General features: G+C 44.6%; 13 protein-coding genes across 13 annotated transcripts; 7 read left to right on the top strand and 6 right to left on the bottom strand. All coding sequences in view use genetic code 12, as the record gives it.

Moving 5' to 3' along the window:
- Window positions 1-74: 74 nt before the first annotated feature.
- On the bottom strand, window positions 75-704 carry SFT2 (Sft2p; the record flags this gene model as incomplete). The annotated part of the gene is made up of 1 exon (XM_025483993.1): window positions 75-704. One exon carries the CDS (start codon window positions 702-704, stop codon window positions 75-77), a length of 630 nt encoding a protein of 209 aa, XP_025342208.1.
- Window positions 705-1,226: 522 nt separating this feature from the next.
- HNT1 (adenosine 5'-monophosphoramidase) lies at window positions 1,227-1,685 on the bottom strand (the record flags this gene model as incomplete). Its single annotated transcript, XM_025483992.1, has 1 exon — window positions 1,227-1,685. The coding sequence occupies one exon, from the start codon at window positions 1,683-1,685 to the stop codon at window positions 1,227-1,229; it is 459 nt and encodes a 152-aa protein (XP_025342207.1).
- A 1,001-nt stretch (window positions 1,686-2,686) lies between these two features.
- GUP1 (O-acyltransferase) lies at window positions 2,687-4,387 on the top strand (the record flags this gene model as incomplete). The annotated part of the gene is made up of 1 exon (XM_025483991.1): window positions 2,687-4,387. The coding sequence occupies one exon, from the start codon at window positions 2,687-2,689 to the stop codon at window positions 4,385-4,387; it is 1,701 nt and encodes a 566-aa protein (XP_025342206.1).
- A 401-nt stretch (window positions 4,388-4,788) lies between these two features.
- SIS1 (type II HSP40 co-chaperone) lies at window positions 4,789-5,817 on the top strand (the record flags this gene model as incomplete). Its single annotated transcript, XM_025483990.1, has 1 exon — window positions 4,789-5,817. One exon carries the CDS (start codon window positions 4,789-4,791, stop codon window positions 5,815-5,817), a length of 1,029 nt encoding a protein of 342 aa, XP_025342205.1.
- A 380-nt stretch (window positions 5,818-6,197) lies between these two features.
- On the top strand, window positions 6,198-7,184 carry CXQ85_000236 (TOR complex subunit; the record flags this gene model as incomplete). The annotated part of the gene is made up of 1 exon (XM_025483989.1): window positions 6,198-7,184. One exon carries the CDS (start codon window positions 6,198-6,200, stop codon window positions 7,182-7,184), a length of 987 nt encoding a protein of 328 aa, XP_025342204.1.
- Window positions 7,185-9,051: 1,867 nt separating this feature from the next.
- RFX1 (Rfx1p) lies at window positions 9,052-11,334 on the bottom strand (the record flags this gene model as incomplete). The annotated part of the gene is made up of 1 exon (XM_025483988.1): window positions 9,052-11,334. The coding sequence occupies one exon, from the start codon at window positions 11,332-11,334 to the stop codon at window positions 9,052-9,054; it is 2,283 nt and encodes a 760-aa protein (XP_025342203.1).
- A 1,639-nt stretch (window positions 11,335-12,973) lies between these two features.
- RPL7 (Rpl7p) lies at window positions 12,974-13,774 on the top strand (the record flags this gene model as incomplete). The annotated part of the gene is made up of 1 exon (XM_025483987.1): window positions 12,974-13,774. The coding sequence occupies one exon, from the start codon at window positions 12,974-12,976 to the stop codon at window positions 13,772-13,774; it is 801 nt and encodes a 266-aa protein (XP_025342202.1).
- Window positions 13,775-14,261: 487 nt separating this feature from the next.
- On the top strand, window positions 14,262-16,418 carry CXQ85_000233 (uncharacterized protein; the record flags this gene model as incomplete). Its single annotated transcript, XM_025483986.1, has 2 exons — window positions 14,262-15,314; window positions 15,615-16,418. The coding sequence occupies 2 exons, from the start codon at window positions 14,262-14,264 to the stop codon at window positions 16,416-16,418; spliced, it is 1,857 nt and encodes a 618-aa protein (XP_025342201.1).
- Window positions 16,419-16,823: 405 nt separating this feature from the next.
- On the top strand, window positions 16,824-18,230 carry SPL1 (Spl1p; the record flags this gene model as incomplete). The annotated part of the gene is made up of 1 exon (XM_025483985.1): window positions 16,824-18,230. The coding sequence occupies one exon, from the start codon at window positions 16,824-16,826 to the stop codon at window positions 18,228-18,230; it is 1,407 nt and encodes a 468-aa protein (XP_025342200.1).
- A 266-nt stretch (window positions 18,231-18,496) lies between these two features.
- Window positions 18,497-19,606, top strand: LEU2 (3-isopropylmalate dehydrogenase; the record flags this gene model as incomplete). Its single annotated transcript, XM_025483984.1, has 1 exon — window positions 18,497-19,606. The coding sequence occupies one exon, from the start codon at window positions 18,497-18,499 to the stop codon at window positions 19,604-19,606; it is 1,110 nt and encodes a 369-aa protein (XP_025342199.1).
- Window positions 19,607-19,706: 100 nt separating this feature from the next.
- Window positions 19,707-23,618, bottom strand: CXQ85_000230 (uncharacterized protein; the record flags this gene model as incomplete). The annotated part of the gene is made up of 1 exon (XM_025483983.1): window positions 19,707-23,618. The coding sequence occupies one exon, from the start codon at window positions 23,616-23,618 to the stop codon at window positions 19,707-19,709; it is 3,912 nt and encodes a 1,303-aa protein (XP_025342198.1).
- Window positions 23,619-24,621: 1,003 nt separating this feature from the next.
- CXQ85_000229 (uncharacterized protein) lies at window positions 24,622-25,062 on the bottom strand (the record flags this gene model as incomplete). The annotated part of the gene is made up of 1 exon (XM_025483982.1): window positions 24,622-25,062. One exon carries the CDS (start codon window positions 25,060-25,062, stop codon window positions 24,622-24,624), a length of 441 nt encoding a protein of 146 aa, XP_025342197.1.
- Window positions 25,063-25,202: 140 nt separating this feature from the next.
- On the bottom strand, window positions 25,203-26,720 carry GBP2 (single-stranded telomeric DNA-binding/mRNA-binding protein; the record flags this gene model as incomplete). The annotated part of the gene is made up of 2 exons (XM_025483981.1): window positions 25,203-26,417; window positions 26,625-26,720. The coding sequence occupies 2 exons, from the start codon at window positions 26,718-26,720 to the stop codon at window positions 25,203-25,205; spliced, it is 1,311 nt and encodes a 436-aa protein (XP_025342196.1).
- Between the last annotated feature and the right edge of the window lie 275 nt (window positions 26,721-26,995).

Raw genomic sequence — 26,995 nt, 5'->3', positions numbered from 1 at the left:
TATGAACCAATGGGCCAAACATTCGTTGAGACGTAGCATTGAAAACAATGACAAAAGTAGATGAAGTAGATATATCAAAAGATAGCTGAGAATATTCCACCAAAGTAGCCGACCATGTAGCTTGTGAACCAGGTCAAAGTCGTAGCACCAAAGGGGAAATAACTGATAATGTAGTATGCAATTGCAATGACCTCAACAATACTGGCAAAGAGGGTCAAAATGGTGCTCTTGAGAACAAGGGCACAATACATGGTGAGGAAAATGGATCCAAAGAAGATACCCGAAAAGACAACTCTGTCTCGGCTCGTAAGGTGTCTGATATAAGCATAAGGGCCTTGTAGGATACCAAAAGACACAACGAACAAAAACGATCCCATCGTCCAGAGCAATGCAAACTTTCTGGGATTGAGAGCAAGCACGGGGAACATAAAGAAACTGAAAACAAAGCAGAATATGGAAGCTGCTAAACAACATCCAAAGCCAACAATCTTTTCAAACCTGCTTAGCTTAAACCAAGATGGCTCTTGTTGAGGAGCAGCGACCGCTGGGTTGTTATATGTGGGGAGAGACTCATAAAGGTCGTTGGCGCTTGATCTGACATAATCTGTCCAGGAGGATAATTGGGGACCTGCTGATCTTGAGGCATTATTTCTCGATGTCCAGTTGCCAAACTGGGCACGGAAATCGGCCTCTGGCTGGGACATGAGGGTGGCGATAAAGAAGGTGGAGGTGGAGCTGATAGAGATAGCTTGTTATTGATAATGCGTACGGAGTGTATGAGTGAGGCGGTATCGAAGAGATGACTGACACATGCTGATAGATGAAATGGTGGAGGGCGTTTGCTATTTTTAAATAGCAGTGACCGATAGAGATTTCTTTAGGCTGATAAACTACCGGTGTCGTTGGTTATTGCTTTTCAGGTTGGTGGCGAAATGGTGGTGTTGGGGGTCTAGCAGTGGCTGCGAAAGCTCACTGGAGTATAACACAAAGTGAGAGAACTTAAATTGTAAGGGACTTCAAGTGGAAAATATGGTTAAGTAATGCTTTAACAAAGTTCTTCCCTCGTCTTGGACTGTTCAACTAGATTACCCTTCATCAATTGCTACCACCCAAAATGCATCATAGACGTACTACCTCATCCATACCACCTCTACAGGTTTCACCTGAATTGTTAACCTGTCGTATATTGTTCCTCTTCCCTGTACTACGACAACAACCGTCCCTACTTACAATTTCTCCTCAACCGCCAAAGCTTCCTTCAAAGATTCGTGAAGCTTACCCAACTTGCCAAAGTCGGTTTCCTGAGCAGGCCAACCAACGCCCAATCCAGTTTCATCGTTCTTCTTTGGAATCAAGTGGAAATGGACATGGTCCACAACCTGGTGGGCAATTCTTCCGTTGTTCTGCAAGACATTGTAGCCACTTCCCTCTGGGGTATCGTTCTGGTCAAGTTTCAAGACCTTAGTCAATCTCTTCACCACTGGCAAAATGTCAGCGAGATACTCATCTGGAAGATTGTGCAACTTGGCCCCGTGGTACTTTGGAATAACAAGACAGTGGGCCTCAGCAGTAGGCTGGATATCCAAGAAGGAGTAAGTGAGCTTGGTCTCAATGAGCTTGAAAGAAGGAATCTCGCCCTTGATAATCTTGCAGAAGATGCACGAGGCGTTAGATGCAGCAGACATTCTATTGATTGATCGAAATGACACTGTGGTGGTTATGAAGAAGTATAAAAGGGATAGGATTCCGCGGGTTCTTTCATTTCTGGGGCGCCCAGGCACCACTTTATATGTACACGCCAAAGTGGGGAGAGGGGACGGTGTGATTCAACGGAATTGGCGAGATGAGGGTGATAGACTATGCGTAGGAGCTTAAAGAAGAGAATTAGTCTGATTTTACGCTATTTTGGGTTATTTCTGGTATGATGGTGTCTTTGTTGAGTGCTTCGGTTCGCATTGAGTTGGTAGAGTTTCGGAGTTTAGGGAAGTACTGGTTGTGCTGAATTTGGGTATTCAGAGATGAGATGAGCATAAGCTGGTGATTTGATGGACACTCGATGCCCTTGATTCTTTCCAGCTCGTATGATTGGCTAATTGAGTTGTAGAATGTAGTTTGATGAGCTGTGTGAGCAGATTGGACACATTGAAGAAGTTAAAGTAGGGAACATGATAGAGATAGAAGCTCGGTGAGATAAGTGATTCAATTTATGCGCCATTAAGACCAAATAGGTGCTAAAGTGGAAATGTACCCATTTTTCGCAGCCATACTGATACCCCAGACGAAGACCCTGAACAGTAAGCCAACAACACAAGAAGAACTGAAAGTGGAAAATGAACTAAATAACAAAATTCCATAAACTTGAGGCTTCTTCATTTCAGATAGTCCTTGGTATATTTGGTTTTTCATTGCAAGTAGCAGTCATTCCACCTTCCCATCCATAGATACATCAATCATCTACTTCTCCTACTAGTTAAAATGAAGTCTATCGATCTTCACCAAGCTGTCCCAGCTACCAAAAAACAATAAAAATAAAATAAGAAAGGAATAAAGACATCCTACCTTCTTCTCTGTTATCAGACCCTTCATCGTTACCCCAACATCACGCTGTCGCACAGGCATTGTACACGCTTCTCCAAATCAAGAGTGATGTATCACTACAACTCCTCAGCGTCTGGGCATTTTCTCAATGGAACACCTACAGCCTGTGCTCCAGTTCTTCTCGCTTGAGGCTTTAGACACAAGATTATACCCACCTTCTGATCCAGCGAAAAAGGAAAGGGTTGTCGCTCGTTCTACCAGATCAAAATGGCATACGCTTGAATTCAAGATCTATGCGGTGGTGTTTGCATTGGCGGTGCCATTAATGTGGAAGACTGCTATGGATGCTTCCAATGAGCATAATCCAAACTATCCCAAGTATGAGCCTCTTTTAACTCAAGGTTGGATGTTCGGAAGAAAGGTTGATAATTCAGATACACAATATCGCTTCTTCAGGAACAACTTTTGGCTTCTCATGGGACTCGTTGCAGGACATGTCCTGCTTAGGAAATCAACCAGCTTGTTCGGTTTCCAGGTGAAACGGACGGTTTTTGATGTGTCGTTTGGATTTATCTATCTTTTTGTTCTCCATGGTGTCAACGTCTTGAAGATTTTCTTCCATCTTGTCGTGATGTATTCCTTTGCAAAGCGTATACATGATAGCAAAAAAGCCAAGATATTACTTTGGGTATATGGAATTGCAACCCTTTTTGTTAATGATCGCTATTGGGATGCATCATTCCACTTTGGAATACTCGATAATGGCTTCAAGGGTATAATAACGCGCTGGGACGTGTTCTACAACTTCACCCTACTTCGTATGCTCTCATTCAGCTTGGATTACCTCGAGAAAAAGGACCTGACTCTGTTGGGGTTGAAGCCTGTCAGTGACAACTTGGACGACAGAGAACGCCTCACTGCTCCATTGCCAATTCTGGAATACAACTTCTTCAATTATCTCGCCTACATTACTTATGCTCCATTGTTTATTGGCGGACCTATTGTCACATTCAACGACTACTTGTATCAAACCCAGTATTTCAGGTTGAAGTCGACTACAGACACTAAAAGAATCGTTATTTATGGTTTGCGCTTACTATTTTGTGTCTTGGTGATGGAGTTCATTCTTCACTATATGTATGTGGTTGCTGTCTCCAAAACCAAGGCCTGGGATGGTGATACTCCATTTCAATTATCTATGTTGGGTATGTTTAATCTTAACGTGATCTGGCTTAAGTTATTGATACCTTGGAGGCTCTTCCGGTTTTGGTCATTGCTTGACGGTGTTGACCCACCAGAGAACATGATCAGATGCATGGACAACAATTACCTGGCTCTTGCTTTCTGGAGAGCATGGCACCGTTCTTACAATAAGTGGGTGATTCGTTACATCTATGTTCCACTTGGAGGCGGGGGACGTAGAGGCGAAGGTAATGGTGGATCTAGCGGGATCAAGTCTAGAGTAGCTAACACTTTGGTCGTGTTCAGTTTCGTTGCTGTGTGGCACGATATCGAGCTCAAATTGCTCGTGTGGGGGTGGCTAGTGGTTCTTTTCTTATTGCCTGAGATTTTGGCTACCTTGTACTTCAGAAAGTATTCCGATAGACCTTGGTTCAGATACTTGTGTGGCCTTGGTGCATCTATCAACATCTGGCTCATGATGATCGCCAACTTGTTCGGATTCTGTCTTGGTAAAGATGGTACAGTTGCTCTTATAAAAGAGATGTTCAGTACATCCCAAGGCTTGCGCTTCTTCTTCTTTGCCCTGGCAACGCTTTTCGTTGGTGTTCAAGTCATGTTCGAAATGAGAGAAGCAGAGAAGAGAAGAGGTATCGACGTGAAGTGCTAGTCGCTTCGCCAAATTGCATTGAAATAGGTTAAACTACTTGCATCTTGACTATTATTGAAAATAGGTGAGTTATAATCTTCGCTCGAAATTTTCAACATCGAGCGAGCAAGTTCGTAGGATTTCGCAGCCAACGAAAGCTAGACATGGAAATCATTCAAATGAAGACACGAAACTGGGCCCATCAAGCTACGTTTACCATCTTGTCATCCAGAAGTCTTCCCTGAATTTTAGAGACAATTTTCACATTCCCGAGTACACTTTGTCTGGCATGTGTAGAACCTTCGAGAACAATCTCGCACTCTCCAAGGTGTTGCGGTTTTCTCATTTATCAAGACTTCCTCATCCACACGACTTGTCTTAAATTCTAGCACACACCTTTTCTTTGCAATTGACGCAACATAATGGTTAAGGAAACAAAGCTTTACGATTTGTTGGGAGTGGCCCCACTGGCCAACGAAAACGAGATTAAAAAGTCCTACAGAAAAATGGCTCTCAAGTACCATCCAGATAAACCTACTGGTGACACCGAAAAGTTCAAGGAGATCTCCGAAGCCTTTGATATTTTGTCCAACGGTGACAAGAGACAAGTTTATGACGACTATGGTTTAGAAGCTGCCAGAGGTAATGCTCCAGCTGGTGGTGAAAACCCATTTGCTGGTGGTGCTCCAGGCGGAGGAGGCACTACTTTCTCCTTCGGTGGTGGAGGTGGAGGCCATCCGTTCTCCCAGTCCGATGCTTTCAACATTTTCTCGCAGATGGGTGGCTTCGGTATGGACGATGGTGGATTCAGCTTCGGTGGATCCGGATTTGGTGGTAACTCTGGATTCGGTGGTGGCGGTGGTGGCTTCGGCGGTATGCCAGGCAGCTTTGGAGGCGGCGGAGGTGGCCGCTCTCGTCGTCCAGAACCAGATACCGTTTCAATCTCATTGCCATGTACCCTAGAAGAGTTGTACACTGGAGCTGTCAAGAAGATGAAGCTTAGCAGAAAATCCGCTGACGGTTCAAGAGAAAGCAAGATCTTGGAGATTAAGATCAAGCCTGGCTGGAAGATCGGTACCAAGATCAACTTCAACAACGAAGGTGATTACCAGCGTGAATGTCAAGCCAGACAGACAGTCCAATTCATCATTGAGGAAAAGCCACATCCAGTCTTCAAGAGAGAGGGTAGCGACTTGACAGCTACTGTTAAATTGTCATTTAAGGAAGCATTGCTCGGGTTTGAAAAGGACATCACTACCTTGAGCGGTAAGAAGATCAACGTTTCCAGATCTCTTCCTGTGCAGCCATCCTCCACAAACAGATATCCAGGCCAAGGTATGCCAAACTCCAAGGACCCTAATGCACACGGTGATCTTATCATCAAGTACAAGATAGATTTCCCTACATCGTTGCTGCCAGCCCAGAAACAGGCCATTCAGAGTGCATTTTAGGCTGGGCCTGAGAATAGCATTATTCCCAATGTTCATAGAGTCATGGACCATAAGTATCACATATTAATAGATCATTCGTTATACATAATTGCATCATAGCGTTCCAATCTTTGTAGACAGGCTGAGATGAGGGCTCATTGGCCAACAATTCGGTCGCAACACGTAATCCAAACAAACATGCGGTAGAGCCACTCTTTAATTAATATAAAGAAAGAAATTTATCTAAATTTCAATACTCCACTGCTATCATTTTTGTCACTTTCAAGGTCTTCAAACAGTGTGGCCTGCACACATAATCTTCACTATCAACTGCCATAGTACTTACCTCACTAAGTATCTATACAACTAGTGAACCCAACTCATAACTACTACCCTTTCCGATGTCTGTCATTCTAGCATCTGCTGGGTACGATCACACGATCCGGTTTTGGGATGCCTTAACAGGAGTGTGTTCCAGGACTATTCAGCACACAGACTCCCAAGTGAACCGATTGGAAATCACTTCTGATAAGCGCTTCTTAGCTGCTGCAGGAAACCTTAACGTTCGTTTATATGATATCAAACAGGCAGGCTCTTCTGGAGGTAACACAATGGGTACTCCTTCTGCTTCTGGAGCTGGAGGCACCGGGAATGGGAGCAGCTCAAATTCAAATCCCGTAATGACTTTTGAAGGACACAACGGCAATGTCACACTGATAGCTTTCCAAATTGAAAACAAATGGATGGTCCTGTCATCTGAAGATGGAACAGTGAAGGTTTGGGATGTTCGTTCCCCTTCGGTTCAAAGAAACTATAAGCATTACTGTCCGGTTAATGAGGTCGTCATCCATCCCAACCAAGGTGAACTCATAAGTTGTGACCATGATGGTAACATTCGAATCTGGGATTTGGGAGAGAACCAGTGTACGCATCATCTTATTCCAGAGGATGATGTTCCTATCAATTCTCTTTCGGTAGCCAGTGACGGAAGCATGCTTGTGGCTGGAAATAATAAAGGCAATTGCTACGTTTGGAAAATGCAGAACCAAAAGGACATTACATCGTTAACTCCAGCTACTAAGTTCAGGTCTCATCTGAAGTATATCACTAGGGTGGTGCTCCTGACGGACATGAAGCATTTAGCTACTTGCTCTGCGGACCACACAGCTAGAATTTGGCTGACAGAGCAGAACTTTGCATTAGAAACCACATTACAAGGACATCAAAGGTGGGTGTGGGACTGTGCGTTTAGTGCTGACAGTGCTTACTTGGTGACCGCATGCTCTGATCACTATGTTCGTCTTTGGGACCTCTCCAACAGTGAAACTGTTAGACATTACAATGGTCACCATAAAGGAGCAGTTTGTGTTGCATTGAATGATGTTTAAGAAAGCCGGACTGATTGCATCAATTGAAGGCACTTCGTCAAGGGAAATAAGACTACGTCCTCCTTCCCATCTGCGAATCTAAGATAGTAACCTTCATCTAGGACCTTTAACGCAACTTGGCTAGCTAGAAGCATACGCTCAGCACACCGTCGTATATCGTCGTCCAATAATTCTGGACTCTCCAGATATTTTCTTGCTAGTCCAAGGGCTTCTGCATCCATTCGTTTTGTTCTAATCTTGAAAGCTAGTGCCTGAGCCTTAAAGAACGTTCTAGCTTTGCTAGCTTTGATCCTTGTGGCCTCACAGCGATTTTTCGATAACTGTGTGAAACTCCACATTAGGCGTTCAGCCTTTTCCAAAAGGTGCACTAACGTGGGCTTGTAAGCCGTCAACTGAGCTGCCAATTCGACATGGAAGAGTGTAAAAAGGCAATGTCTAACCATTTGGTTACCTTCCTTTACCCCGTTGCAGTCTGAAATATTCAGCAAGAACCGTTCCGCGACAGATTTATATAAAAGGTTAATAGGAAAGCAATATGGGGACATCATTTTTGTCTTGCTTGATTTCTGTATCAATTTGAGGAAGCACGCCTGTCTCTTATCCGACAACGGTTTTTTGGCTGGTCCATCAATTAACTCCTTCACAATTTTGCTAATTGAAAGATTTTGATGCCCTCGTTTTGGCGATATGCGATGATGTCTAAGGAGCTCAAAAAGAACTTCTTTGTAGATACCTTTTGCTTCCATTATCTGGTTTCGAGTCTGTTCCCTTCCACATGAACGGCATATTGTCCTTTTAGAGTCCTCGATCGCTGTATTTGATTTAAAGGAAGACAAGATGTTATCAATGTCTATTTCATAAATTGAAGTTTGGCAGCTCGGGCAACTAAAGGATACGAATGGATCAAGAGTATTACTTTCACACAAAGAACAAACGCATCTGATATTGTATAACAGAAGCAATTGACACTGACGTATAGCTTTGGGTTGGTCAACAGCTATGTAACTCACTGATAGAGTCTCCCCATCTAGTAGTTTCCTTGCACTGACGACCTCGAACTTTTGTGGTGACAACGGCATGACAACTGTTGAAGGGTCACAAGAATGCGGTATTGTGGCAAACGAGGGCTCAAAGTAGGAACCGACAGTTTCAAAATTACTATTAAGTAATGGACGGCTATGGCAATTGTACATTGTTTGGGCGTTCTTGACATCCTGAGGATCATAGAGAAGACCAAGAAACTGCAGTTCTCTGTAGCTGAGCAACGAATTGTGACCGTTAACTTTTAAATTCTTCATAAAGCCTCTAAAGTCTTTGCTTGACTGAGAAACTATTAGAAGCCTTGTTATGATGATCGCCCTTGGGGTACATTCTAAGTCTTCCAAATCAACGAGCTGTCTAAGTACATCACACTCGTATTGGTGTATTTCATTTCTATGCTTTACAAGACACATTGTAGAGCAGTAAGAGATAGCTAAGCATTTTCGACAGTTTATTATGACAAATTTGGGTATAACTGTCCCACAGTTTTGGCATCTTTTCATCCCCGATATAGTTGGGTGGTACTCTCGAGCTTTGGGTGTAAAAGTCATGAGAGGTTCACCTTTCCCAACAGCCTTTTTTAACACGAGTTCAGAGGCGCTTTGATTTAGAACCGGGCCTTTGGTCACTACTTTGTTGAATGTCTGAAATTCTGCCATTTTGGGGTGAAGAAGAAGAGATGTTAAAATGGCTGCAAAACTGTTTCGCGTCGCTTCCCTGATACAAGGACTACAGAAACTTAAAAGAAAAGATCTCATAATACTTTTGTTACGTATACTTCGTTTCCATATGAATACACATAAAACTTTTGGGTGCTGGTCTGCCTCTAAAACCACTCGGTCTCAGAATACGATTTGCTGTCTCCATTTGGCCTGTCTAGCAAATCGACGAAACTAGACGAGCGTAGACTCTCAGTCACGACTGGTTCAAATGCCCAGCTGGCGCTTGTAGATTCCAAATCTTGTGTTGGAAGCTCCTCTTCCTCAGGGTTCTGAGGCATGGAGGACTCAAGTTCGTCTGCAAGGTAACCACCGAGCTCAAAGAACCAATTGACGTACTCATCAGCCCAGCATCGAAACACCCACCAGGAACCAAAACTCTGCCCTCCGGCTAAACTCATCTCACGAAGACATGTGGTTAGTAAATTTGAACATACAAGTTGAAAGAGCCATGGTGTGGTATCTGGGAACTTGGCAGGAAGTTCCAGAAGAAAGGCGGCGTAGGGTGCGAGCCCGCTTGCCTTGAGCGAGTTAGCCTGTGGAGACTCCTCTTCAAAAAGCTTGATAATTCTGTCGTTGAAAATCTCATTGAACAAATCCATGTTTTCCGTGGCACATGGTACTTCCCTGAGAAGGATCTCAAATGTGTCCACTCGTAGCCAATCATTAAGCATGAGGGATCTTTCTGTTTGATTAGAGAGAACCTTCGATGCAGAGGTTCCGTTTTCAACACAACGGACAAACCTCCGTACCATGGATATAAACTGCCGTGCTGTTGTCAACTTCATTTGTACGAAGTTCTGCGGGAATTTGGATTGGAGGGTAGTTGAAAGCTTGTTGACAAACTCTTTCACAATAAGTTTCAAAGGAGCCATGATTTCATCTGGAACAGATTCTAGTTGTAATCTGGTCAACATTTTGAGCATCGCTCTATACATGGCCAAATCCGACGCCTTCACCCATTCCAAAGTAGACTCAGCCGTGAAAAGTCTAAAGACTGGAGTAGTTAAGACAGCAAAAAAGGGAGCAAAGAGCGATAACATTTTCTCCACTTGCATGTATCTTAAAGTTTCAAAGATAGACATGCAATGAACGCGATAAAGCGAATGCAAAGTTTCGGCAATATCGTAATCCACATCCAGGTCCTTCGGTAGATAGTCATGAATAGGTGGTAAGGTGAAGGGTTGTGCCATCCATTCCGGGCCCATCGACTGATCAATTAAAGAGAACAAGTTGGGAATATACTTAAAGCCATTTACCACGAAGGCCTCACGAACGGCGGCAGAATGGATAGGGGTGCCTCTACCGCTAGGAATCGAAGGCGATCTAGAATATGTTGGAGTTTGTGGGTTTCCTGATTGTGGAGATTCTGAACCTGCTGGCGAGGAGGCCGACAGGCCAGAGTTATCCAGTGAGTGGTCATCTAAAAGTTTGATACCACAATAATGATACTTTGATTTCCCACGCATTCCAAGACGACGAGTCTTAAGATTAGGATGCAATATGCGAATTATTTTGCCAAAACTGGCAGGGGTTAATGGATTAAGATTATTGTTAGCACACAGCAGCACATAGCGGGCGTAAACTCTGTTTCGAGGGACTACTGCTGTGGGTGAGGATTCACACATGCTCTGAACCCAAGCCATTCCATAAAGTTGATGATGTCTTTCCTGTTTTATGTCTTTGGCATTATTCAAAGTTTTAAAGAGGGGATCGGTATCGATGTTGGGATTACCGGATTCTAGCATCTTAATCTTATGAGCCAATTGGGATAAAGGGATGCCGGCAGCTCTGGTTGTGAGCATCTTAAGATGGTCAACAAACTCCTCTTGGGTAGGCTCTGAGGCCCTTATCTTGTGTACGATATCGCTAGACCTCGATGGTGGTGTATCGAGTGGGATACCGGGCTGGTCAGGTAATGGATACAGCAGAAACATCTCTTGAGATACCGGGTAACCCATATTCTTTGACAGAGCTTGATGAGGCGGTAGGGAGACAGGCATTTGGGGCACTGGGGGTCCTTGAGGCACATGAGCCATTGGAGGTACAGGAGGCACAGGCGGGCCCTGGTTCAAAACAGAAGGAGCCTGGTAAGGAGCAGATAAATGAGGAACATTTGTCCTACTTGAGTTTTGGCTGTCAGGGGCAGAAGGTGTTTGTTGTGGCGGGTAGTATTGAAACTGTTGATAATAGGGCCTTGGTTGTTGTTGATATGGCAGGATCGAAGACGGAATCTGAGACTGGAAACCAGCAGGCGGAGGGCCTTGAGGAGGACGATTTGGACCTTGGTATGGCTGCTGGTATTGTCGATATTGTTGGTCAGAGTTTTCCTCCAGCTTCGGTCTTTCAGGACTGAACCCGAACGGAAACTGTCTTCCCAGGTTATCCATGCGAAGGAGGTTTTGCGGGACGCTAAGAAAGGGTCGTAAGGGGGTAAAGGAGCGTGGGAGTCAAAAGAAGGACTGGGGGTATAAAGTTTGGGCTCTTGTTTCGGTTTATGAGATATGGTTTTGGCTTTTCTGCGGAGAGTTCAGTCCCAGAATGCAATGCTCCGGGATGAGACAGGGTCCAATTGTCAGGGCACGCAGAAGTACACAAAAGACGAAGGACACAAAAAAGAAAGGAAAAGGCTGAAAGTTAGACTTAGCAAAAAGCTTGTCGCCTTTGAAGAAAGAGCAGTTTCTTCCTCTGACACGAAAACTCCCTTGGATGTACTGGGCGAATCACCACGCTGCCATATATGGCTGTACAGGGGGCAGAGGTGACGGAAGAAGGCCTTGCGCGAGATACCGCTAGGGCTTATTATGAATTTACTTTTTTTTTTTTTTTTTTTTTACAAGTCATCTGCACATGATGGAACCAGACAATGCCACGCCATGAAGAAGAATCTGGGCCAGCAAGTATCAATGGAGTCCCGGCACGGAGGCGCCGATGAACTATGTTGCATCGAGCGTTGGGCTGTTTCACAAGAAGTCTATATTGAGGCCCGTGGCCTCGAAGCAGTGCAGGCTATTTGGCGACAGACATGAATTTTGCACCCAAACGATCTACACAGTTTTTTTCTTTTTGCTTCAGCTACTCCCCAGGAGCCCCCAGGAATTCCTACTTCTACCAAATGAGACCCTTGTCCAAGCAAAGTTTCGGTTGCGGAAAGGCCGTGCTTAACAATAATGCATTTTGTTCACCCACAATTAACAATAGTGGCCGGCTACAATGGAACACTTGCGGTGACCGAAGTTGTCAGGGTCTGGGATGTAATTCCTGGGCGAGGGAGGAAAAAAAGGATGGAACAATAATGGTGCATTCCGTAGTAATTTATCGGTTTCGGGGCGGAAGCGTGTTTGATCGGTGTGAGGGATCTGCCAGAGCTAAATGAGACTGGGGGGAATAAGCGAGATACACGGTGAGGTTTGCGTGGCCCCCTGGGGTATTAATAGAATGCTGGACACGAAAAAAAGAGGGAAAAAGAGGAGCAGAGGCTGGGAAGGTGCCAGTATGGCTTGGAAGAGTAAAAAAAGAAATGAATGGGTGTGGGGTTACGGTGGGAGGAGAGAATGACTTTGAGCCTCTGGGGGAAGAAAAAAAGACTGAGGTGCGTTTTGCAGCCACCAGTTAGCCATACATGATGAGACAAGGGTCCCATGTCGGTACGAAACCACGACAACTGGGCTATGATGCGGCGGATCTGCCGAGGGTTCTATGTTTCTGGAGCGGTTTCCATTCTATGGTGAGGCTCATGGCCGTTTCTTTTGGATGTAGTGTAGACTACCTAGAGGCTACCTAGAGGATACCTTGAGGCTGCCTCGTAGAGGCAGACTCGACTGAGGTATAATATCACGGAACGTCGCCATAATCTGGCGTCTTATTGATCACTGGGTAGAAAAGTACTCTTTAAATAGTTACTTTTTCTCTTCATCGCTGGATGTGTGGTGGACTCTGTTCCCTAGTATGGTGCACCTACACAGGCTCATCGGTCGCATCGCAGATAATTTTCGCTAGTCTCATCTCCACTAAACTACCACATTCACCATGGCTGTCCTTAATAACAACCCGGAAGTTCTCTTGAAAAAGAGAAAGAATGCCGACAGAAAGAGAATCGAAAAGCTGGAGCAGCTTAGAGTCGAGGCTGAAAAAAAGAAGAAGCAGAGTCTTGTTCAAAAGGATAAGTTTCTTCGAGCTGAGAAGTTGGCCATGAAGAATAAAGCTGCTTTCATTGAAAAGAAGCGTATGGACAGTATCTTGAAACACGAGCAGCGCCAAATTAGCCAGAAGAAGGAAGAAGACCCAAAGCTCATGTTTATCATCAGAATCCCAAACATCAATAAGCATCTCACCATCCCCGAGAAGGCCAAGGCTGTTCTCCAAGTGTTGAGATTGACCGAGGAGAACATGGGCGTTTTTGTTAACGTCACTCCTACTGTCCTTCCAGTTTTGAAGCTCATCGCTCCATACATTGTCGTGGGTAAGCCATCGCTTGCCTCTGTGCGTGAGCTTTTCCAGAAGAGAGCTTCCTTCCCTAACCCAGAAAGTGAATCTGGCTTCTCAAAGTTGGATAACAACCAGGTCGTCGAAGATACTTTTGGCGAAGACCTTGGCTTTATCTGTGTGGAAGACTTGGTTCATGAAATCTACAGTTTGGGTGAGAACTTCAAGACTGTCAACAACTGGATTGCTCCTTTCAAGTTGGTCGCCCCTGTGAATGGCTGGAGTCCAAAGGCTCGTTTGGAGAGAATCCAGTATGAGCGTGAGATGAAGAAGCCAATCACCTTGGCTGGTCATGTGTCTTTGGAGGAAATTGACATCGACAAGCACATCGGTGAGCTTAACTAAGGAAGATGGCTTATTTGGCATGCTTAAACGGCATCCTTAGTTTTCTACGTGCATTATGGGCTACCCGTAGCTACCATTAGCGTCAAGGTATCTCTTCATGGTAACAGAGGGCCCAGGGTTGGTACAAGAATCACTTTGTTCACTGTTGCCAGCCTTCGTTCTCGAAATCCACATAGACCATTACAATTCGTGAACTGAAAGTATCCTTTTCGGATAATCGACATTTCAGTAATCATCCATATTATTATTTACTTTTGAGAGGGTTTTCAATACAAATCTATCATGAAGCTATCTTGTAGGCACTGTCATTAGACAAAAGTAGGTGCCGATGGAATGAAAAAGATACTTTTTATCAAGACGGGCGATTTCTTTAACAAAATTTTTGGTGTTAAATAGAGAATATTGTGTGTACTGGTTGTTCCATCATCACGCTCTGTAATACTCCATCTACATCTGGAAACGCGCAGATTTGGTTCCAACCATCACCATGTCCTTTGACGCGTACAGCCAAGTCCAGTGGCTGAATGACCGCAAGTATAAGCTCATGGAGCTTCTGGATGAGCTTGTTGAGTACATAGAGGAAAACAAGGGAAAATTGACAATCAGATCACCAGAGCTGGTGGATAACCACTTGGTGCTTTGCACTGATGATGAAACTTATACCATGCGTCAAATGAACCACTCCAACACAATGCTTCTCATGAACGATATGAACATTAATCAGCTTGGTACAAAATTCACTGGTCCTGAATCAGCCCTAGTGGCGATTGACCGGTCTTCGTACATGTACGAACTCACGAAACTGAAAGGTTACATTGATACAGCCAATATACCGACGTATCCAAGCGGCAATGCCGAAGAGAGCAAGACTATGGAGCAGCTTGAAAATGATTCTCCTATAGATGAAGGACATTTCTACCTGCAATGGTACGGGTTATGCGGTAGCCAGGTAGATGGCCGTGCTGTGATTCTTGAACCAAGCTTTGTTACAGAAGCACTTTACACAGTTATATCAGTCTTGCTCTCCGAGAAGAAAGCAGACCAAGAGTTTGATTTTGATACGTTGGCAAAGCGGTGTTTGGTTCAGGATCCCAAGCTAACGGAAGACTTTGTTTGCACTATATCCCATAGATTTGGCGATGAAACATCCCCAGGTAAGTTTACGCTAAATCACGCCAAGTGTGCCTGGTGGTTTGGAGTAGAGACGATGAAGAATGCGTCGCCTGCTCTTCTTACTGAGAAAGAGTTCATGCTCAAGTGGAAACTGGGCCTCCCGCCATTCTTTAATGCTTCCTTGGACTTATCGCTTCTTCGAGGCAGATTCTGTCGCCCAGAAATAGGCAAAATCAGATATCTCAATTCAGAAATGCTTTCGAGTGACCTACACACGCGAATCAAAGAGTTGTTTCAAATGTTGAAAGAATGGGATTACGACGAGTTTCTTGCATTTATCGAAGCCTTTATACCTCCCACAAAGAAAGCCGACTCGATCATTTTGAAATATGCTAAGAAAAAGAGAATTTCCAAAAACAAGTTCATCGTTTGCCCTAGATAAAATGAAAGACTTGAGGAGTTCAGAACTGGAGCATGCCCACACCCGCTTGTTTATCTCCGTACGGCTCACTGTCGTTTCGACTCTTACACTAGTAGTCGCGGTGTGAAAAATCTCGAAATCTCGGTGTCCCAAGGACCGCATAACTGCAACCCACACTCTTTTGCTGCATTTACCAGAACTACCCTTCGCCCGGGAACAACTCAATGGATAACACTTCCTTCTTGATCTCATTGATCGTATGTCTCTTTGCATTTCATTAATTTTAAACCTAATTGCTAATCTCAGAGTGGTGGATGTGCCGGTACTAGTACCGATCTCGCATTCTTTCCTATAGATACTTTAAAGACCAGACTTCAAGCCAAAGGTGGTTTCTTCGCTAATGGTGGCTGGCATGGAATCTACAAGGGCTTAGGCTCTGCTGTCGTGGCGCTGGCCCCCTCGGCATCGTTGTTCTTCGTTACTTACGATACGTTGAAGACTACCACCAAAGACAAAATGCCCCAAACCGCAAGCCACATGCTCGCTGCCTCTGCTGGAGAGATCGCTGCTTGCCTTGTTCGTGTTCCAGCTGAGATTGTGAAACAGAGAACTCAGGCAGGTCACAAAGGTGTGGGAGGCCAGGCAACACTGTGGGCTAACTTGAAGTACTTGCTTATGAACAAGCTGGGAGAAGGAACTCTTCGTGGACTCTATAGAGGATGGAACTCTACAATTTTGAGAGAAATCCCCTTTACGATAATTCAATTCCCACTTTACGAGAAACTTAAGCAGCTTTGGTCCGCATACGATAACAAGTCGATTTCCCTTTTGAAAGGTGCCCTTTGTGGATCTGTCGCTGGTGGTGTGGCTGCCGCTGCTACAACACCGCTTGATGTGATTAAGACACGTATTATGTTAAACAAAGAAAGAGTTGCTGTTACCGTATTGGTCAAGCAGATGATTAAAGAAGAAGGTCCAAAGGTGTTTTTGAGCGGTGTTGGACCCAGAACTGCTTGGATCAGTGCTGGTGGAGCGATTTTCTTGGGATGCTACGAATTGACTCATTCCGTTCTAGACAAATATGTCAAGGATCAGAAGGCCCTTGAGTGATAGAGTATCCAGGGTTTGGCTGCAAAGTCTGCACGTTATGAGGTCGAGAAGACAATGGTGGAGGATAATGCGAAAGGTATGACCCGGTGTCACATGACGTCACGAAGGGAATATCTGACCTAGACCTGGCCTGCCACAATGTCTTAATAAGCTGCCACAGGGTCTCAGCTCGATGCGCACTGGCAAAAGTCATGGTCTCCACTCCATAGTGAAGCCTCGCCTTTGACAGTGTGAGTAGTACACGACCGCACCGCGAACGGATCTCGGGATAGAAAAACGGACTCTCACTCATTACTAATTAGTATAAAGGAAAAGAAAAAAAAGAGCATTAAAAAATACGGTGGGTCACTCTTCGGAATCTCAGTTCTCCTTGTTTTCTCTTCATCAACTCATCTGAGACTTAAAATGTTTACGAAAATAGTGAGAGGCTCAGGCACCTTATCAAGGGCCACTCGTCGGCTCTCCACAACTGTGCCAGTTCGTTCCAACGCACGCTCTTTAGCCACAGCTGTTCCACCACCTCCTGAAGTGGCTATTGCCCCTGAAGGTTCGCTGATATCATTAAAGCTGGCTACTAGAGACGACTCAAAGTTTGGTACCAGACCTATTTATTTGGATGTCCAGGCTACCACTCCAACAGACCCTCGTGTGTTGGACAAGATGTTGCAGTTCTACACTGGTTTGTATGGTAACCCACATTCTTCCACCCACGCCTACGGCTGGGAAACTGAAAAGGAAGTCGAAAAGGCTCGTTCCCATGTTGCCGAGTTGATTAACGCTGATCCAAAAGAAATCATTTTCACATCGGGTGCTACCGAATCCAACAATATGTGCATCAAGGGTGTCCCCAGATTCTACAAGAAAACCAAGAAACATATCATCACCACCCAAACCGAACACAAGTGTGTTTTGGACTCCGCTAGACACATGCAAGACGAAGGTTTTGAAGTTACCTACTTGCCAGTTAGCAACGAGGGTTTGATCAACTTGGATGACTTGAAAAAGGCCATCAGAAAGGATACTGCTATTGTCTCCATCATGGCTGTCAACAACGAAATCGGTGTCATCCAGCCACTTAAGGAGATCGGTAAGATTTGCAGAGAGAACAAGATCTTCTTCCACACTGATGCCGCCCAGGCCTATGGTAAAATCCCTATCGATGTCAACGAGATGAACATTGACATGTTGTCCATTTCTTCTCACAAGATTTATGGTCCTAAGGGTATTGGCGCCTGTTACGTTAGAAGACGTCCAAGAGTGAGATTGGATCCTATCATCACTGGTGGTGGTCAGGAGAGAGGTTTGAGATCAGGTACTTTGGCTCCACCATTGGTCTGCGGATTCGGTGAAGCCGCTAGACTTATGAAGCAGGACATGGCTTACGACCAGGCCTACATCAAGAGACTTTCCACCAAGTTGAGAGATGGCTTGTTGTCTATCCCTGAGACTCAGTTCAACGGTGTTTTGTCCGACCCAACCAAGCAGTATGCTGGCTGTGTGAATGTGTCTTTCGCCTACATCGAAGGTGAGTCATTGCTCATGGCCTTGAAGGATATTGCCCTTTCTTCCGGTTCCGCTTGTACTTCCGCCTCCTTGGAGCCATCCTACGTCTTGCATGCCTTGGGCGCTGATGACGCCTTGGCCCATTCATCCATCAGATTCGGTATTGGCCGTTTCACCACTGAGGCCGAAATCGACTATGTCGTTCGTGCCATCAATGAGAGAGTGGAGTTCTTGAGAAAGATGTCTCCATTGTGGGAGATGGTGCAAGAGGGAATTGATTTGAACACTATTGAATGGAGTGGACATTAAGGTTTTAAATCGATGGTTATTCGAATGTGGAAACGAAGAGACGAATTACAGAACACAGATAGGGTCGCTGCGCCCTTTGACAGCGGAGTTTACATATTATATTTGATTTGTCTATAGTTACGATACACTTAACAGTGTTGAAAATTCATTGTAGCGCGCCCCGGTACCGGCGCCGTTGCCGGCCTCACTTTTTCCACGGCCTATAAATGAGCCTCATACCCGGCGCAAATTGACATCCAAAGTCTTCAAAACTACTACTCTTTATCATGGTTGAAAAAAACATTGTTCTCCTTCCCGGTGACCACGTCGGTACCGAAGTCGTCAACGAGGCTGTCAAAGTCTTGAAAGCTATTGAAGAAACTACTCCTCACCAACAAATCAAGTTCAATTTCTCGACACACTTGATCGGTGGTGCTGCTATTGACAAGACTGGCTCTCCTTTGCCTGATGAGGCTCTTGAAGCTGCTAAGAAGTCTGATGCCGTCTTGTTGGGTGCCGTTGGAGGTCCAAAGTGGGGCACTGGTGCTGTTAGACCAGAACAGGGTCTCCTCAAGATTCGTAAGGAATTGGCCTTGTATGCCAACTTGAGACCATGTAACTTCGCTTCCGACTCGCTTTTGGAGCTTTCTCCTTTGAAGTCCAATGTGGTTAAGGGAACCGATTTTACTGTCGTTCGTGAATTGGTTGGTGGTATCTACTTTGGTGAAAGACAAGAACAGGAAGAATCTGCTGACGGCACTAGCGCCTGGGATACTGAGAAGTACAGCGTCTCTGAAGTTGAGAGAATCACAAGAATGGCTGCTTTCATGGCTTTGCAGCACAACCCACCTTTGCCTATCTGGTCTTTGGACAAGGCCAATGTGCTTGCATCTTCTAGATTGTGGAGAAAAACTGTCGACAAAGTCATGAGCGAAGAATTCCCTCAATTGACGATCAACCACCAGCTTATTGATTCCGCTGCTATGATCTTGGTGCAGAACCCTACTAAATTGAACGGTGTTGTCATCACTTCCAACATGTTCGGTGACATTATTTCTGACGAGGCTTCTGTGATTCCTGGTTCTTTGGGTCTTTTACCTTCTGCATCTTTGGCATCCTTGCCAGACACTAACAAGGCCTTCGGCTTGTACGAGCCTTGTCACGGTTCTGCCCCTGACTTGCCTGAGAACAAGGTTAACCCTGTCGCTACCATTTTGTCTGCCTCTATGATGTTGCGTTTATCTTTGGACGCTGTTAAGGAAGCTGAGGCTTTGGAGAAGGCTGTTAGCAACGTCTTGGACTCTGGTATTAGAACCGCAGACTTGAAGGGCACCAGCTCCACTCAGGAAGTGGGTGATGCCATCGTGACTGAGGTCAAGAAGCTCTTGCTGGCTTAGATTGTATATTTAAATTAGAAAAATGCCTGTTATTTATTATAGCAATGTTAAAAGTTACAAATATATCTATTTCAATTCCAAACTTCATATCATTAATCTATTAAATCTTCACTGTACCGTTGAGAATATCAGAAAGATAAGCGACCGAGTCAAACTTGATCTGAAAACCTTTATCTTCATCCTCTTTTTCAACCTCCCTGGCAACATTCATGAGAGTTTTCTCGCTTGAGGACAGGGTCACAGTGTTAGCCATGTCAATGCCCAAATACTCATCCCTAAGTGCCGTCACGTAGTCGTATTCATCAGGCGAAAAATATTCTTCTGATGATGTAGTAAGTGAACTAAGATCCTGAGCTGGTGTCTCCTCTGGCACTGCTTTGTTCTCTGGGACAACCAAAGTATCCATCGTGAAAGGCAAAGACTTTTGGTCCCACAGATTTTCGAGATCAAAGCCCTCATCAAGCTTCTTACCAAACTCGTTCATATACTGAAGAGAGTTAAGTGATTCCTCGGACTGCTCACTAGGCAAAGGAGCAATCGCTTTTGCTGGGGCAAGAGGCTGATTAGCATCGTTAGCCTTCACTGTTTCTTGACTGAGCTCAGCGTCGATTCCGTCATTCGTAGAAATAGTACCTTCACTGGAATCATATCGTATCTGCTGGGGTACCATGCGCAATGGCGAGCCATTACTTCCCACATCAATAACATCAAGCGTGTCCATATTGACTTCTTCTTTCATCGCTCTGACTTCCCTCTGTAGGTTTGAAGAGTCCTCTCTCGTGACAGTAATCCAGTTAGCCTCACCATCGCTATAGAAGTTGTTAGTTGGCAACTCCTCGTATTTCTTGTACTTTGCGTAGGTGTGAGGCGAAATGCCCGCAGCATTAATGTGTTCTAAAGCGTTGGCAATATCCTGGCTGGAAAAAATTCTCTTTTTTGGAGGTGCTGGAATATTACCGTCGTTGAAGAGTTTCTTATCATTCTGCACACGATGTTGTGGAGGCTCTGGAGCTGTGTTCGCTTTAGGCAAGACCTGGGTTTCTGCTGCTTCCTCCTCTGTCTTCACCATAGGTTTTTCTTCTGTTTGTTTTTCAGAAGGAGCTGCAATTGGCTCTTCATCGATATTCTTCATCGTATCAACGGGGTTGTTTGCGTGCTTCACTGAAGAAATATCCTCTGGCTCAGCCTTTTCATCAACAGTTCCCAAAGGAAATTGGAAATTCGACTGGATGTCCAAAGAGGTATTTGTGTAGTGTGATGAGGATCCAGTATTAGTAGAAACATTGCGTTGCTTGGACTCCTGCTCTTGTTTTGGAGTTGAAGACACTGAGTTCTCGCGAAGGACAGGCGTTGGTTTGTAGATGCTATTGTAAACTTGTCTTTTTCCCCTTGGGATCTCAGTCTCTGGAATCTTCTTATTGTTCTCTTGTTCCCGTTGTTCAGGAGAAAGACGGGTACTAAGAGCTTTCTTATTCAGCTTCTTGCTCTTGAATCTCTGTATCAACCCTCTGAACAACAGGCGAGGCCCACAGTTCACACCCGATTCCGAAGTAGTATCTACCAGATACGTCCTCGATTCTTCTTTAGTTTTAGACAACTGTTCTTTCTCTAGCTTCTCATCTTCAAGGCCGGAATTGCTAACCTGATTCTGGTCTGTGCGGTCTGGCGTCTGTACTAGCGGGGCAGCTTCCACCTTGGGGAGTTCTTTCTCGGTAGGTTCCTTAGCAAAGCGGTCAACAAAATATTCAAGACAGCGCCCATTTCCTTCAATAAGAACTTTTGAGAAGAACGTGGAATGGTAGAACACATCAAGAGCTTTTGAAAGTATCTCCCTCAAAGATGCTCTGAGCTCATTGATGCCCACTATCTCTTCAACCTTGTATTCCTTCGTTCTGTCGTGGCCAGAAATATGAACAGTGTGGTGATTGATAAATGAGGCATTAAGAACTAAGAAGACATGACGATGGTCCTCGAAGATCCTTTCAATTTCATCGTGATTAAGGTTAAGTAGCATCACCACTGGTGAAGTAGAAACTTCCGTTTTGTATGCTTGCCTTTCATGAGCACAGTAAAAGCGCAGAATCTTACCTTCCACATCGTTGAAAAGATGAAAAGATGTTACCTTGTGGAGTACCTTGGCCTTTTGGATCGAGGCCATCAAGGTTTCTTCGCCTCCATCTAAGACCTTAAAGTTCTGCATCGAATTAAGCTGAAGACCATTACGATCCTTGAATCCTGATTCACCGAAGGCCATGAAGGAAACATAATTGTCTTCATCGTGCAGATATCCCTTTATGAGAACATCTGAAATTGAGCACCAGAATTTTACTTTCAACAGAGGGAACTGAGAAAGCCTTGGTAATGGCTTTTCATTTACCAATGAATTCATCAATACGGAAGGTACCAGGATAGAAGAGCTATCTCCAGTGTGAAAGACATCAAGGAAAAGAATGCTGTCTGAAAAGATGATGAGGATTTGCGAATGCGCTGGAGTAGAAATCACTTCTTTGAGTTCATGAACGCCAATGACCTTTCTATTAATCCAGCCATATTGAAGCTCCACGGGCCATTCAGTAGCAATTTCCGTAAGAAGTTTTCCAGATGGAGTGAAGACTCGATTACTGATAGGCTTCTCATCCTGCTCTTCCTTGTAACCAAAACTGTCGATAATTTGTACACATGTTTCAAAAGCCTTTGTAACTAGCGTTTGCTCATGGTCTTCGATATTTTCAAAGTTCTGAAGCTTGGACTTTTCCAATTCGATGGTAGATTGAAGTCTCTTGAGAATAAGTTTGATTCTTGGAAGCTCTAATATAGACCCTGATACGATGGCCTCGATAGTCCTTGCTGAGAACTTTCCTCTGTTGATATCTGGTGAGTCCAAGAGTTTTGATTCTTTCTCTAAGAACTTTGCCAAACGCGAGTGGAAGTTCCGTAGGTTGGCCTCGTGTCTGACAAAAGCTTTGTAGAAGTACGGAAGGATGTTTTCGAAGACTTGAAAGATTTCCACGTAACCGTATTGTTTTGCACGAGTGAGCGAGTCATGGAGAATGCAATTGATACGACAGATCTCATCGACCGTAGGAGGGAAAATTAAGTTGACTTTCTGTATGCCCACAGAGGAGTTGGTTGAGAGAACTTTAGCTCTCAACGGGTTTATCAAGTCCTGCAATATAGCAATTAAATCCATTGCATAATTTGCCTGAACGTCATATAATTCATTCAACACTTTTTCGACTTGTGCATTTGCGTGAAGCAACGTCGGTTGTGGATTCTGAGGAGCAGTATAATGATAGTCCATTGCCTGAGGGGAGTATTCAAGTAGTGGGTCAAACAACTGATCCATTTGCTTTCCTAGCGCAAATACAAGTTTGTTGTTTTCTTCAATTGTCTTTTCACCGTTCAAAGGCGTTTTCGAGTCGTAAACCACATCCATAAGCGTAGATGGGATCCAGTGTTCTTGAAGCATTCCAAGTGAAAGAAGCTGATCTCCAAGTGCAGAAGGGACTTTTCCAGTAAGAACATCCATAGAGCTAGCCAAAGCTCCTGCGTTTGTTTCATCCCAGCGTGATTGGAAGCTTTCTGTATTAAAATAAAGCTGGTTATGGTTCTTCAAATTGGCAATCGCAAGAGCTCTTCTGACATTCGAATCTTTGTGTTGCTCATCTAAGTTCTCGCAAGCTGGCCAGAAACGCAGACGAACATCGAGGATGAGGTTCTCATAAACATTGCAACCGAACTTGGTGAGTGAAATAGCACTTATCTTCAGGGTTACGTCGTTCTTATAGACGACCGTTACGACATGGCCAAAAAGGTCTGGATCGAAGCCAGCAAAAAATGCAGCTTTGGGGAATAGCTCTTGCCAGTACAGCACAGGCTTTGCAGTTGTGGTGGGACCGAGATTGTCAAAATGTCCCAGTAAAGGTCGTAGCTTGATGAACTCCTCGTGGTCTTTCTTCTGGAAATATTGCTTGTCGTGTTCGCCCGAGGCGTACCTCTTATAAATGTCCATTGCACTGTAACTAGATTAGTTTTGTTAAAGAAGTGTGGTTTTATCGTTGTACATGTATAGACAATTGATGTTTTTGATACCGTTTCCCGATTAGGCGTGAAAGTAAACAACCGCTCAAGCCTCCACCTCTGAATTGTGTCTGACAATCCGGACCATAAAGACGAGCCTGGGCACGATGAAGGAAACCCCAAACCAGTTATTGATAAACAAAGATGCATACCGTGTCTGACTGGAGACGACAGGTACTTACATTCGCTTACGCGAGAGAACATTACATTGCATACCAATCGCGATACCACAACCTGACTTTGTAGAGTAGGAGTAGTTGGAAAGTCGACGAAAGTATGATATTCTTCGTCGAAGATGTCTTGGCAATAGAACTGATATCGTATGTCACCAACCGTTATTCAGAAATTTTGAGTCGTAATGCTTGGACCTTAGAAATCACCCCACCTAGAGGTCAATGGAAGCAAAGGAAGGCATTGGAGGGGATTTGGGGGCTGTTAGTATTACCTTAGGGAGGAGTCGATTTTCGGCTGCTATAATAGGGTATTTCAAGTATGCAAAAAGTTTGTTTTGCATTTATGCTAGAAGGTTGACAATTGGATCGAGATCCACAATTGTTCTCCATTTTGAGATCTTCATAGTTTTTCGCAGCCATTCTACAAACCTCGAATACACTATGGATATCATAAACTACGTATACATCAAAACTACCATGACTTCAAATACAAAACGAGTAATTGATCACTCAATCATATCACTTTACCATGCAAACAATATATAAAAGAAAGAACACCTTTTGTCTCCTTCTCTAACGGACACTATACCCGTCGGACTTCCACACCACAACCGATACCAATTCATGGACGGACAGCCTAACGAGCTCAATTCATTCAAGTTACTTTAATTCATTCCACCGACTTCCAAGATTCCGACTTGACTGCCCAATGGAACACATCAATTCTGGATGTATAGCGGTACACTTGTCTCAGTAGTTACCTTAGTAGTTCCCCTGAAAACGATCGAAAGTAACCGTACGACGATCCGTAGGAACACCGTCACTGCCTACTCCGTTATTGGAGAGGCTTGATTGGAAGTAACGAAGACGGGCTTCGTCAAATGACACGTTCTGTGTATCCATGATGTTCCGAATCTCGGCTTTAGCGTTCTCATCAAGGCCCTTTCTCGAGTCCCCTGCAAGGTTGCCAGATAGATCGAAGTTGCCGCTAGATAAACCGCTCTCCAAGTCTCCTTCGAACAGGGAACTTTGTTCCATTCGGTTGTACCAAAGCCGGCTATTTCTCAACCGATCTAAAGCGGTCGGCAATTCTCTGCGTTTGAGGTAAAGCACACATGCAATTACCACTATTATGACGAGCCATAAGATGGGACGAATGTAATTATAAAAGCCACTGAAGAAATTTATGAAAGTATCGAACATATTGATGTAGTTGGTAGTAAGGGATGGAATCAATTTCTTGGAATAAGTCCGGTATCATACAGGTGTGTGTGTGCGCTACGCTAATAAAGAATCTTTTTCGTTAATTTAAAGTTTATTTTAGTTTACCTAGAGCAAATAGCTTACTCTTCAGCCATATCAGCATCGGTAGGGAATTGGGCGAAGCTGATTTGCAATGGACGGCCACCGTAATTGTAACCGTTCAAGTTCTTAATAGCCAAGTCGGCGAGGTCCTCAATCTCAAACTCAACCACGGCATTACCGGATGCTCTTCCACGCGCTTCCAATTGGATACCAGCACGGGTAACATGACCAACGGTCTCAAAGAGATCATACAAGTCTGTCTCGGTGGTGATGTAAGGCAAGTTGCTGACATAGATGGTCTTGGATCTTTCACCATCGCCAATAACACCCTCAGTCAAGGCAGTGTTCTTCTTGGTGCTGCCGCTCTGAGCAGACTTCTTCGATTCTCTAGCGAAACGAACGTCGATCTTACGGCCTTCTATAGAGGTACCGTTGAACCTGTCGATAGCAGCCTGGGCATCTTCAGTGCTTCTGAAAACAACAGTACCGTAACCACGAGACTTACCTTGACGGTCGACGAGCACATCAGCACGTACAATTGAACCAACTGACTTGAACTGGTCCTTCAAAGTTTGCCACGAAGTAGTGTAAGGCAAGTTACCAACGAAAACCTCAGGGTTTGGCTCACGGTCTTCATCAATGGCAGTGGTGGCAGTTCTGGTGGACTCTCTCTCTCTTCTGTCCTCCGGAGGAGGGTAGTCCTGTCTAACAAAGATTTCTCTGTTCTGGTACTGAGTACGGTCAAAGTTGGCAATAGCCTTCTCGACATCTTCAACAGAAGAGAATTCCACAGTGGCCATACCACGAGAAAGACCACGTCTGGTGACAATATCAGTTCTCACCACGTCAAAATCATTCTTGAAGATTTCCTCGACCTCCTGGGCGGTGGACTCAAATGGGATGTTACCGATGAAAATGGAGTTGTTGTAGTTACGCTCCACCTTGCTACGTTGCTCATCGTCACCTGGAACAGTCAGAGCATCCTCAGAAGAGATAGCACCTCTTCTTGGGCCTCTCTCGCCTCTGTCACGACGCTCACCTCCACGGCGGTCATTGTTGCGGCGAGAGACTCTGTCTCTGAAGGCACGGTCAGCACGGTCGCCACGGTCGCCACGGTCGCCACGGTCGCCACGGTCTCTGCCTCTTCTGGAGTAACCACCTCTTCTGTCCTGTCCACGAGGAGCATGGTAGTCCTTTCTAGAGTTTCTACCTGGCGAAGCATCTCTGTCTCTCACAGGCGATCTAGACCTGTCCTAATGTATTAGCATCTCAAATTAATTGAATGAAAAAACAAAGCATCGTTCTCCGCATGTTGGGTACACTTACAGCAAAGCTCCAACATAAAAGCACCCCAAAGTTATTTCCCTAGCACCTTTTGTTGTAGTTTCTCGCCTGCAACCGCAAACCACGCTGTCAAACAACACAGCACGAAATCAAATTCGCTTAAACTACCAACATACTCTTGAATAGTCGTCAATATCAATCTCCTCAGCCATGATTAGTTGATGAGTGTATTCCCTCTTGTCCACTTCCTCAATCTCTTCTTTTTCGGCCATCGCATATCAGTCACGTGTGATACATGCAGGTCAGACAGCTGGCTGGCGAAGGAACGAAGGAACTATTAACCTTTAATTTGAAAAGTGAAGGTTTACTCAGACGTGTGAATATTTTGTTATTATTACTTGGAAGGAATTACGAGGATTGTCATAATATGTAACAACCTTGCGACGGCTCAATGTACCTCAGATGCGCAAGTACACAGATTAGCCTTTGCATGAGACAATTACTTGACAGGTACGAGTATCGTTCTTGAAAAGAATCACCTCCAAAA

The sequence above is a fragment of the Candidozyma haemuli genome, assembly GCF_002926055.2.
Source record: "Candidozyma haemuli strain B11899 chromosome Unknown A_2014730914, whole genome shotgun sequence".
NCBI lineage: Eukaryota > Fungi > Ascomycota > Pichiomycetes > Serinales > Metschnikowiaceae > Candidozyma > Candidozyma haemuli.
The sequence above is the reverse complement of the archived record's forward strand: the minus strand, read 5'-3'. Positions and strand labels throughout refer to the sequence as shown.